General features: G+C 31.5%; 1 protein-coding gene across 1 annotated transcript; it reads left to right on the top strand.

Annotated features, from left to right (window-relative positions):
* Positions 1 to 1,321: 1,321 nt before the first annotated feature.
* On the top strand, positions 1,322 to 3,183 carry LOC145088449 (UDP-glycosyltransferase 76G1-like). Its single transcript, XM_079026806.1, has 2 exons — positions 1,322 to 1,914; positions 2,160 to 3,183. Exons 1-2 carry the CDS (start codon positions 1,395 to 1,397, stop codon positions 3,032 to 3,034), a joined length of 1,395 nt encoding a protein of 464 aa, XP_078882932.1. The 5' UTR covers positions 1,322 to 1,394; the 3' UTR covers positions 3,035 to 3,183.
* Positions 3,184 to 13,551: the final 10,368 nt, after the last annotated feature.

The following is a 13,551-nucleotide window of genomic DNA, read 5'->3' as shown; positions in this document are numbered from 1 at the left end:
TTGATGGTCATCAAAATCATAAGAGACAAGCAATCATTATTGAGTGAATCATTGGAAGAAATCAGGATGAACAATCGAATGTTTGTTTTCGATTTTTGAAGTACGTCGGAAAATTCAAGATGGTCGGAGAAGATGACCGGAAAATTCAAAGATGGTCAGAAAACTCATGTATGGCTGAAAAAGACACCAGAAACCATCAAAACCCACTATACCTGGTCATAATGGTTTTTTCTGAACAATTTCAATAAGTTCAATGATATATTGAGCACGAAAATAAGTTTAGTGACTAAATGTGAACAAAATGTATAATTGGTTATCCTTACAATTATTATCCCAAGAAAAAAAATAGATAATATTAACCTTGTGTGTGAGAATAATCCTTCACTTTTTGTTTGTCACATCAGTCTTTCATTTACTTTTCTTTCTCTCACCAAAACCCAAAATCTCACTTTTATATATATATATATATATATATATATATATATATATATATATATATATATATATATATATATATATATCCCTATTTTAATAAATGAATAATTTTAATCTCCATTTGACATGTATCACTCTAATATAACTATTCATTAATATCATGCTACATGTCAAAGAGATATATTAGGCAACAATTCAAAATTCAAAATTATTTTTTCTAATTATAACTTAAATTTAAAGTTATATTAACTTTAAAATTTTGATATATCTCATAATTAGTGATTTATTTTAAATAATTGATAAATAATTTATGAATTTTTACTATAAAAATTTAATTTATTTTGTAACCGTAGTGCCCACGGGTTATAAACTAGTATATATATATATATATATATATATATATATATATATATATATATATACTTCATAAAAATAATATATTTATTTTATAAGGATTAAAAACCATAAATTTTAATATATTTTTTATAACTTTTTAAAATGTATATAATTTAATAAATATTAAAAAACTATAAAAAAAATTAATAACTAAAAAATATATATAATTTAATAAATATTAAAAAACTATGAAAAAAAAATTAATAACTAAACGATAGAGTGGGGATAAACTCCCACCCTTTTTCCCCTCACCGACCATATTATCATTATTATGTTCGAAGATGGGACTTTCCCTCACTCTTTTACTTCTGCACACCGTCGGCCGATTGAGAATTACAAATTTTGGATTAATTATTTTTATAAAATTTTAACAACCAATAAAAAAGGATAGTAATTTCAGCAAGCCACTCATGGTGTGCAACGTGGCAACGTCAACGGTGTGATAATGCTTGGGATCTGAATTTCGATTTTTATATTTGTTTTATCTTTCCACACAATCGGATTCATCCATATACTCAGCAGTCAGTAACCACTACAAGTCTACAAGTCTTGCCTCCCTGAACATGGAGACCAACGGAAGCGATACCAAGCTTCGGTGGAGAAAATCGACCTCAATTCGCCGGAGAATAATATTGTTTCCCCTACCATTCCAAGGCCATATCAATCCCATGCTTCAGTTAGCAAACATTCTTCACACCCAAGGTTTTGAAATAACCATCATACACACCGAATTCAACTCCCCCTATCATTCCAGCTATCCTCACTTCATCTTCAAGTCCATCCGGGACCGATTTTTCGAGATTGAAAGCCGATTAACGAAGGAAGACGCCAGCTTTTTCATTATATACCTTAACAGAAGCTGTGAAGAGCCGTTTCGGGATTGTCTCACTAGGTTATTGGCGGAAGACGAAGAGGGGTCGATTTCCTGTCTAATCTCAGATGCCCTATTCTACTTCACACAAGCCGTGGCAGATTCCCTTAATCTCCCTCGATTGGTGCTCCGGACAACCAGTCTTGCTTCCGCCATTGCTTATGGCGCTTTACCCTTTTCCTCTGGAACTGGTTGTTTTAACCTTACAAAAGGTCAGTACGCTCTTCTTCTTCTTCTTCTTCTTCTTCTTCTTCTTCTTCTTCTTCTTCTTCCAGGTTCATTTATCCCATCATCTTTATAAACTAGCCGTATAACTTGCTCTGCTTCTTCTGGGTTTTCGTTCAACATTACTCTTCTTGCACGCGAATATTTAGGTAGTAATTAACTGTGGTGGTTGTTTCGTTTAGATTTTTGTTTGGGAGGATTCTTAATATAACTTCTGAATCGACGTTTCCAGAATCAAATTATGAAGCATCGGTGCCGGAATTTCCACTTATGAAGGTCAAAGACGTCGTAAAGATGACAACCAATCCAGAAGGTATGGGGATATTTGTCACCAACATGCTTAAACAGATGAAGGCATCATCAGGGATTATCTGGAACACCTTCAAAGAACTTGAACAACCTTCACTAGAGACCATTTGCCAAGAATTTTCAGTTCCGAGCTTCACTTTAGGCCCATTCCACAAGTACTTCCGGGCATCCTCAAGCAGCTTGATCGAACAAGACCGAACTGTTCTCTCATGGCTAGACACCCAAGCCCCTAAATCTGTGATATACATAAGCTTTGGCAGCGTTGCACGTATAACCGAGTCAGCATTTCAAGAATTGGCCCATGGATTGACGAATACGGGATTACCATTCTTGTGGGTGGTTAGACCAGGGTTAGTTCCTGGTTCAAAATGGCTGGAGTCATTGCCGGAAAAGTTCCTAGAAAGATTGGGCGATGGCGGACGTATAGTGAAATGGGCTCCTCAAGAAGACGTGTTAGCTCATCCAGCAACCGGTTGTTTTTGGACTCATTGTGGATGGAATTCAACGTTGGAGAGCATATGTGAAGGAGTTCCTATGGTTTGTTCACCTTGTTTTGTCGACCAACCAGTAAATGCAAGATATGTGTGCGATGTATGGAAGATTGGTGTTTTGTTGGAGGATGGGTTTGACAGGGTGGGGATTGAAAAGGCGATTAAAAGAGTAATGATGGAAAAAGAAGGAGAAGAAATCCGAGAGAGAATAACTAGTCTTAAAGAGAAGGTACATCTTTCTCTTGAAGAAGGTGGGTCGTCTCATCAGTCATTGAAGGGATTAGTGGATTATATTTTATCCTTTTGATCCATAAAAAAACACATGCAATTTGAAGTATTTTATGTTTCAAATTTTATCATTAAATTGGCAACTGATTTGATGTCGAGATTTCAGAGAAGTTTTGTGGATATATTTCTAATTTTCCTATCCTAATAAAAGAATAGTTATTAGTGTCTCATATTAGCCCTCCTAAGCTTTTGTTTTTAAAAAAAAGACCCGAAGAATCGACCAAAACTGAGAAGGTGAGTCTTACCAAGACTCCAAGAGTTTGGTAGGAAGCCCATGTGACCAATGATGTTTCTCTCTTTCTTAAGTTAAATTAAGATGCTCTAATAACACAATAAGATGTTATTCTCTATCCTAACAAGTTACAATTTTGAGTTTTGATTATTGATTATGAATGAACTGAATTAATACATCAAGAGAGAAGATTGATATGTAACTATTCATTGTGCTGTATCCGAACATGGGGATTCTCCGGAATTTAATTCCAATTTTGAAAGAATCCTACTAAATCCCGTGAATATTGTACACCCAAATTTAGTGTTTTTGTATTTATGTCTAATAATGTGAATTCATTTTGATAGGGTTTTTATGTTAGACTTAGTACATGTTATGGCCAAATATTTTGCAAGAAAGTGTATGAAGATGTCATTCTATTGGCAGGTTAGCATGTTTTCTGTGAACATATTCTCAAGTTCTATGAATAGCACCTAAATTTTTTGATGTACATGCTTTCAAATAGAGAAAATCAACACTTGATGACATTTGAATCAAGAGTAATTTATTATATTGGCTTTGTTGGTTTTTTTGGGAAAGAATATTGGTTTTTGTTGTGTGTTCCTTGCACTGTGGAACAGGGCTTAAAGTAAAGGAATTAGAATTTTGGCGCATTTGTATTGAAGAAATCATTTTGGTTACTCAAGGGCATACATGCCAGAGAGAACTAATAGAAGATCTACAATGTGGTTTAATCTCAAAGGGTTCTAATTGTAATAGATTTCTTTTTTATCTATTATACTGGCTTGCTTTGATAATTTCAAAACAGTAAGTTTAATAAACGTGGTGTTAATATATTAGAAAATATTAATTTTACACTATTTATAAGTTCGAAAGTAATGATTGGTGATAAGTTTTTATCTTTAAAATTTTGAAGAACATAACAAGATTTATTGAATAATGGGATGCATTAACCTTTCAGTTAGAGGTGATTTTGTTACCTCTTCTTTTTATTTTGGTTGCTTTTGATGGTTAGGCTTATGTACCAATTGTTTACCCAAAATTTAGTTTAGCACACCAAGAAAGAGTAATCCTGGTTCATAAATTAAAACAAAGCATGTGTCAACTGTGTTTGACCTTATATATATATATATATATATATATATATATATATATATATATATATATATATATATATATATATATATATATATATATAAGAGAGAGAGAGAGAGAGAGAGAGAGAGAGAAAGAGAGAGAGCTAGTTTCAAATGTGGATTAACATCTATTGTGAGGACGGACGTGTGGACAGTGCTATTCTGTGAGAATGACAAAGAAATATTTTTTTTGATAATGTGAATACGTTCAGTCTTACATAATTATTGTGATTATCACATATTCTCACTACTTAAATCGTCTATAAGGTTATTATATACTTATTTATATTATTCTCATTCTGTCATAATGTTATCAGGATATTATTGAGTTGTATTCTTTAAGAATGAAAATGAATGAAAACGATACATGAGAAAAAAAAATGAATAAGAATTATTGAGAATGCCATGGAAATGAAAATAGTTGAGTAAGGTTGAACGTATTCACATTATTAAACAACTTATTTTCTTAGTAATTCTCATAGATAGCACTGTCCACACGTCCGCACAATAGTTGTTCATCCACATTATAGCCTAGCCCTATATATATATATATATATATATATATATATATATATATATATATATATATATATATATATATATATATATATATATATATATATTCATTTGAGAACAATTATGAATTTGAGAGCAATTTTGTACCACCCTTTCGTTAAACGAAGAAAAAGAGGCGTGTCATGTTTTACTTACCGGAGGGGCTTATGTGTAATTTAACCTTTCTATTCTCTGTGCTTTGCTTATTCTCGCACAAAGCAGCGGCACCCCACTCCGATCCTTCCCTTCGCCCAATACTGCCTCCTCCCGTTAATCTGAAAGATACCATCAGTCATTAGCGAAGTTTACCACCACTGGAATCGAGAAGATGATTTTTGATGAAATCAAGAAGATAATTGAAGTATTAGATCGATCGAAAAAGGGAAAGGAGATGTCAATCGCTTAGATCGAAGGAGTTAAAGCCCTCGTTCTCAAATGTGAGCGTATCAAATGGAATTTCTATAAGAAATACACTCACGCATTGAATCTGGATGATCTAAATGCATTGTTTCTAAGATTTTGTCAGATTAATCTTCAGTTGCTGAATACTAGGAGTATAATGACCGTCGCCGGAATCACCAAAGATGCCTCTTCACTCTCTCATGATCCACTTGTCAACTACGACTTGCACCTTCACTCATCTCGTCATTGAAAATCAAAATTAAACATCAATGTTAAGCATCATCAAACTCTTTCTCTTCTTTTTCACTTACATACAGAAAACTGCATTGAATCTAATTTTACAACTATTAGATTCCTGGAATCTTGTTATAAGAGACGAAAATGTCCAAAGTCCTAAAAAGTTCCATTGGCAAATCTTCAATTATCTTGTTGACACTCTTTTACCTCGCATGAAGCTTGGAAGAAACTTCAAGACATGTTTAGAGACATATCTATCATCATGGAAAATTTCTGATAATCCATCACGAGGTGAGTATATTTACCGATTTGATTTCACAAGTTACCCCCAATTAATTATGAGAAAGAATTTGGTTATCTCTTTTAGATTGGATTCATGGATTGGTCTAAGGCTTAGTGGAATCCTATTATCAACACTTGAACTTAACGTTAGTTACAAAATCGACAAAAATGGGATCCTTATATGGTGAAAGTTAACATTGAGGAAGAGTTTTTGGTGTCACAAACCAAATGTTTGATAAAAGTCCTCTTAGAATTTTTCATAGTGGAGTTGGATTTGATGAGCTACCTACAACATTTTATATGTTTTTTGCATTTTTAACTTGGTTCTTGATTTTTATGTTATGAGATGCTAGAAATTGCCAATCAAAACCATTTGAAACAAGTTCATATATGAACAATGACTAGCATAATAAACATGGAATCAAATATAAAAACGAATGGTAAGTTGATAACAAAAACATTCATTAAAAGTGACAAGAAACTATAATCATTAAGAATATGTGGTATATTACCCTGAAATACAGCATTCCTGAGTTTTTCAAGAAGCTCTTCTGGTCTACTAACCGTAGCCCTCTTGGTTACCATACTTACCAGATAACGAAATTTCCAATAACCCAATCATATAAAGTAACTAAGAAGCTATAAGCTAGATGGAAAGTATAACCAATGAATAGAAATCCAAACCTCTGAATAGTTATTTTAGCCAATAAGTTTAGCCTTTTCCAATCTAAGTTTAAGAATTTGTTCAATAATTAGAGTATTATCTAGTCTTCCAAAAAATGAGCAGGTTATATAAACATCATAAGGAATATGGATAGTGCTCAAGTTGTGGGTAAATGTTTAAAATGATTTTTATTTTGACAATTTTTTTGTTGTTGATAATCAGGTTGACCACCGGTCCACACCTGTTCGCACAATTCCAATACATCCCACCATTCATTATCTCCTTTAGTTTCCTTGATATGATCAGATGCTTAATTTCATGTAGGATGGTTTCTCAAGGTTTGGGCAATCATAAATGAAAAGACTTTATGTGACAACCCGAAATTTCTATCTTGTAAAGCCTATCAATTCAATCAAAATTCAGACTTGTTTCTGATTGACTTTTAGTTTTGTTAAGGGTCTGTTTGAGCGTTCTAAGCCTAGTACACTCAAGGATTGGGTGTTAGGAAGTATTTATTTGAGTTCATTGAGTTGCAATCGATCCGGAACCACCTTCACAAGGAGTTTACGACCGTAAACTAGGGTTCACGACCGTAAACCCCTCTTCATATATATGGTGTTCCTTCATTATTCATTCATTTCTCACATCTTCAAGTCAAGAACTCTCATTTCTCTCTCAAGTATCATCAAGGATATCCTTCTTGATCTTCAAAAGTGTAAGTGATTCTTCCTTTCTTACTTGATATCTTATTCACCTGAAGCTATTTGATTTCATCCATGAATTCCACGTTTTTGGTTTAGATCTTCAAATATTCATCTTTTCACCAAGAATACACACTTGTTCTTGGGGCCATAAACATCTTCAAGATTTCCATTAAGTAAGTATCCTTTCCATACACTTGTTATCAATTAGAAGCTCTTGAATCCCCATGAAACAAACACCTTTTAGGCATGATCTTCTAGAGTTCACGACTGTGAACCCTTCATGTGGTTGTGAACCCGTCAAGTAATCTTGATAGGGTCGTAAACCCTTCATAGATCATATGGTGGTCGTGAACCCTTCAACCCATGGCCGTAAACCTTTCATAGGATCAAGCCTAGGGCCGTAAACACTTCATGTGTGGCTCTAAACTCTCCTATGGTCGTAAACACTTATAGTGTGGCCGTGAACACCCTTTCATACAATCACATGTGATTGTAACACTTCATTTCAAGTGTTTCCTAGTCCTAAGGTTGTTCACTTACATGATTAGTTGTTATATACACTAATTATATACATATATGTGTCATTATATGCTTAATAGGATCCGTTTGTGCTCGAGACTTCACTTGGCATACTTAGCATCCTATATCGATCTTTCATTCGAATCACTCACTACAGGTGAGTTCATACCCCTAAACTTATCTTTTAAATGATTTTAAATGCTTTTATGGGGGGATACAAGTAGAAAACAATATAGTTATAGTATCAATCACATGTGATTTATAACTATCAAACAAAAAGGATTTCTTCAAATTCAAAACTGTGTTATCAAACAAACTGTTTCAAATCATTTTATAAACTGACATCAAGTCGTCAATAACCATTCAAATGGTTAAAACTCTTTTTATATGGTAAACTCATTATTGTGTAACAAAACTCTTATAAAACTTATATATTGTCAAAACCATGTCTATATAGATATAGTTATATAAATAAGGTTGAAAGGGCTTAGGACTGATAACTCATCTTATTTCATGTTCCTTGTTTGGTTGTGGACTTAGGGTATCGGTTGTTTCTCCGAGTGTCGTTTAAATCTTATTTATATATTATGTATATGTATGTAGATATAAAAGTCCTTCCAATCAGTTCAATACCTTTGTTTAGCAAAGGTGTACAAACATGATCAATCATTTAAGTGAGCCACTACTTCATAGCATGGGATTTTACTACTATGTCACGTTTTGTAACCAGATTTTTATGGAAGGAGAGCGTGAGTTTGTGTATAGATCTATACGAGATTGACCATCCTACACCTTGTTGTTAGCTACAGTGGGACCTGCAGGTCTACGGGTGACAAAATGTCATACCATTTTCGATGTCTTTGGAATGTCGTGTTTTATACTAGTCAAATCAAGCATGGTTATAACCTCAACACATTTTACCTTAATTAAACAAATTGGTTTTAAGGTAGTTAGCACTTGAGTAGTTACCACATATAATACTACTGTACAACTTTATTTTCCCATTACATTCATATAGTGATCTTATCACATAAAAGGTAATGTAAACTAGTTTCTGGTAATGATAGTCATACTTGGGAAAAACACTCACTTTTACAAAAGAACAAACATGCAGAACAGTTGGGTCTTGGTAGAAGGCTACTTTCCATTTTAGTAGAAAATATAGGATTTTCTAGGAAGTATACAACCATTTACATCAAAACACTTACAAATTTTCATCAAACTTATACAAATAATTGACACTAAAATACTTATGAACTCACAAGCTTAAATACTGATATACTCTTTCAAAATAACTTGTATTCTCAGGTCACCAATAGACAGGTACAGATGGCCAAGTTTAGAGAAGACAGAGTACTTTCAAGACTTGTATTTTATTTTGATACATATATATATATATATATATATATATATATATATATATATATATATATATATATATGGTGTCTTACAAATACATTCAGAACACACATGTATAACTTATACTATTAATGCAATGGATGATGTTGTTGCTTGTTTTACTATTGTGCATTGTTATAATACTGAACATGACGTCCTCTGCCCCCGAACGTTTCCGCCGTTCTGTTTTGGGGGTGTGACACTTTCCAAACATTGGGCAAACAAAATATGAATTTGAATTTTCACCCAATATACTTGGTCTTTACGAGAACCGTATGAATGACTAATATAATATATAATAGAAAAGAACCGTCTTTTCTGTATAGTTACATATACCACAAGATATGCTAACCAATTCAGGGAGAGGTATAAGTGATATCTTTTTCAGTCTTGGAAGAAAACGAGTTGATGGGGAGTGGTTGCTTCATCCCTGGTGTGGCTACTGTCTTGCCTACCATCGTAGCTAAACTACATGCAATGCAGGAGAAATACATGGTTGCCCCTCTCCTTGCCACATCAAACATCAAGGTATACTACATACATTTACTTATTTACTCTTTTTATTATTTCAAAATATTATAACTTTTGAACTAAAAACATTGTGGTTTAATACGACTATATAAACCATATTCTATGTATATTGTTAGTTAAAATCAGTAACATACTACGGTTATTATCACTACACAATATACATTTAAAAATATACTTTTCTTAGTTTTATAAATAGTTTTGTATTTCTGTATGTGTTACTTGTAATTAATATACTTTGAAAATAGTTTAATATTGTCATATTGAACATTAAAACCAAAATGTTCATGAGATAGTTGAAAGATCCATTTTTGGTATCTTGCTCGAAAATTTTTGCCTTTATTAAAATTTTATAATAAAGTCCACTGATATAAAATTTTAAAAATTTCTTATATCCAGCAAAATGCTTACATCCTATTTCGCGATTATGCTACATGAGAACTTGCTCAGGTTAACATTGTTCTTGTAACCTTCTCATTGTTTCTGTTGTAGCATGTGAAATGTCTATAGAAAAGTAATTATTCATTATTTTTTCATCATCTATATATCCTACAGAATAAAACTAAAATAACAAGCTGATGACTAAAATTGTAAGATCGTGAATCACACATGAAATCTTGGGTACCTTTAGATTCTCGAGGTATAAAAAGAAAGAAAATTGAAGTAATAAGAACATTTAAATTGGATGATAATAAGACAAATCTTCATTATAATCGGGTTACTAGCATACAAAAGTATAAGGGTTTGATCACTACAACAAAGAGTAAATGGCTAAATCGATAAGTTGTTAAAATGTTTTGTGTTTTTCTGTATAACTCATATGTGATTTAATACATCTAATCACATGTGATTAAATATATATAATCACATGTGATTACATAAACGAGAATAAGGATGAATTTTTAAACTAAAAAATGAACCAAAACCGAAACTGTTGGAACCGAATAGTGGTAGTCGGTCCAGTTATCGGTTCTTAGTTAAAAGCTTATTCGGTTTTCGGATTTTCTATTATGGTCCAGTTTGTTCCGGTTCCGGTTCCGAACACCTTCTTAAATGGAATATTTCTTAATAGACTGAACTAGAACCGGTTAGAACTGAATAGTGGTATTCGGTTCGATTTTTGGTTATTAGTTTGACAAAATGATTCCACATATTGATTGTATAAAGTTTTGTTTAAAATAAGGCTATACTTTAGATAAAATCACATATTATTAAATACATAAGAAAATATATTAAATCGAAAACCTAAAAACTAATTTTTTTTATATAAATCATATGTGATTTGACACATATAATCACATATGATTAGCTACATGAGCACAATTATTGAATCAAGAAAGAAAAAATGAATATTTTCCACAAAACTCATACGTAATTAGATACATAAAATCACATGTGATTATATGTATTTAATTACATATGATTTATATGGACAATCTTCATTTTTCCATTTTAAATTCAATAGTTGGTCTTGTTTATTTAATCATATGTAATTATATGTATTCAGTCACATGTTATTTATATGGAAAAGATTCGTTTTCATGTTCTTGATTCAATTGTTGTTATCATCTATATAGTCACATGTGATTATATGTATATAATCAAATATAATTAAGATGGAGAAGATTTATTTTTTCATTTTTTATTCAATAATTGTTCTTATGTATTTAATCAAATGTGATTGTACGTATTTAATCACATATTATTAATATCCATGCGATCAAATACACATAATCACATATGATCAAATACATGATAAATGTGGATGAATCGAGAACGCAAAAACAAATTTAGTCCATATAATTCATATGTGATTATATACACATAATCACATGTGATTAAAAACACAATCAAAGAGAAAATAAGGAACTATGTACATAAGTTTTATAAGAATAATACAACAAAGCACAAGCTAAATAATTTTATAATTGTTGTGTAGGTCCTCGGAAAGGAAAGGATCCATCTAGCTTATGCCAGCTAATTTTCAAGTTCAAGGAGGTAAGTTACACTAACTCTCTTATTATGTAGGCATTACTTGTTTTATGTTATTGTTCACGGATACCCTAATCTGATAGAGTGAACAAGGAAAGGCAAAATGTAGTTTGTTCTCTATTGAAACAAGCAGGCACGATTCATTTCCACGTTCTCGATTTGTTAATTGTTCTCGTGTATTAAATCACTTGTTATTATATAATCTAATCACATATGACTTATATGCACAAGATTCATTTTTGTGTTTTCGATTCAATAGTTTTTTTTCCACATTAATCATATGTGATTAAATACATAAAATCACTTATGAGTAAATACATGAGAAAAAAGTAATGAATCAAAAATGCAAAAACGAATATTATCAATATAAATCATATGTGATTTGATACATATAATCACATGTGATTAAGTACATGAGTACATCTATTGAATCAAGAAATAAATAATGAATCTTGTCCACATAAATCATATGTGATTAGGTACATGTAATTACATGTGATTATATGTATTTAATCTCATCTGATTTATGTGGACAATATTTATTTTTGCATTTTTAATTAAATAGTTGGTCGTGTGTATTTAATCACATGTGATTATATGTATTTAATCACATATGATTTATGTGAAAAAGATTTGTTTTCATGTTTTTGATTCAATAGGTGTTCTCGTGTACATTATCACATATGATTAATATGGATAAGATTCTTTTTCGTGTGTTATATTCAATAGTTATTCTCATTTAATGAATCACATGCGATTGTATGTAATTAATCACATATGATTAATGCGCACAAAATTCATTTTCTTGCCCATATAAATCATATGTGATTACATACATGTTATAAACGTGGCGGATTGTGGGTGGTGGTGGGTTATAGGGTGGGGTAGGTGGGTGATGGTGGTGGTGGGTTCTAGTGGAAAAAGAAAAACTATTGACTTTATCTAATCACGTATGATTTATCTGAACAAAATTCATTTTCGTTTTCTCGATTCAATAATTTTTCTTGTATATATAATCATATATGATTATATGTATCTAATAAAATATGAATTATATGTACAAAAATAAATTTTTTCCATATAAATCATTTGTAATGATATATATATATATATATATATATATATATATATATATATATATATAATCACATGTAATTATATACACAAAACAACTATTGAATCAAGAACATTAAAACAAATATGTGTTCACATTAATCATATGTGACTAATTACTTATAATCACATGCGATTAAATATATGATAAAAAATTGAAACAAAAACTGTCACACCCCAAAACCATGAACGGCGGAAACGTTCAGGGGTGGAGGACGTCATGTACAGTATCACAACAATGTAATATAATAAACAAGAAACAACATCATCCATTGCATTATAAGTAAAGTTTTAATACATGTGTGTTCCTTCATTGTAGTAAGACACCAAAAAAAATATACAATCAAAATAAAAGACGAGACTTGTCTGCTCCGTCTTCTCAAAACCTGGCCATCGTACCTGTCTACTGTTGACCTGAGAATACAAGTTATTTTGAAAGAGAGTATCAGCTTTAAAGCTGGTAAATTCATAAGTATTTAAGTGTCGTTGCCTTGCTTTCTAAAAGTTGTTTTAAAAGTCATGTAAACCTTTAAATGAAAATGATGATGTAAGTATGAAAAGCCCTAGAAAATCCCTTATTTTCTATCAGTTTGAGATGTAGTCTTCTACCAAGACCTGAATGTTTTGTTATGTAAAATGACAGTTTTTCCTTTCTATTGACTAGTACTAAAAGTACTTAGTCTAACTCATCGTTTATGTGAAAGTGTCACAAAATAAAGTAAACAGGAAAAATTACTAATGTAAGTGTTATCCCGAGGTACTAGGGCTAACACG

The sequence above is a fragment of the Lactuca serriola genome, chromosome 2 (genome assembly GCF_051521515.1).
Source record: "Lactuca serriola cultivar US96UC23 chromosome 2, Lser_US96UC23_V15, whole genome shotgun sequence".
NCBI classification, from domain to species: Eukaryota; Viridiplantae; Streptophyta; class Magnoliopsida; order Asterales; family Asteraceae; genus Lactuca; species Lactuca serriola.
Note: the sequence above shows the minus strand (reverse complement) of the source record. Positions and strands in the feature narration are given on the sequence as shown.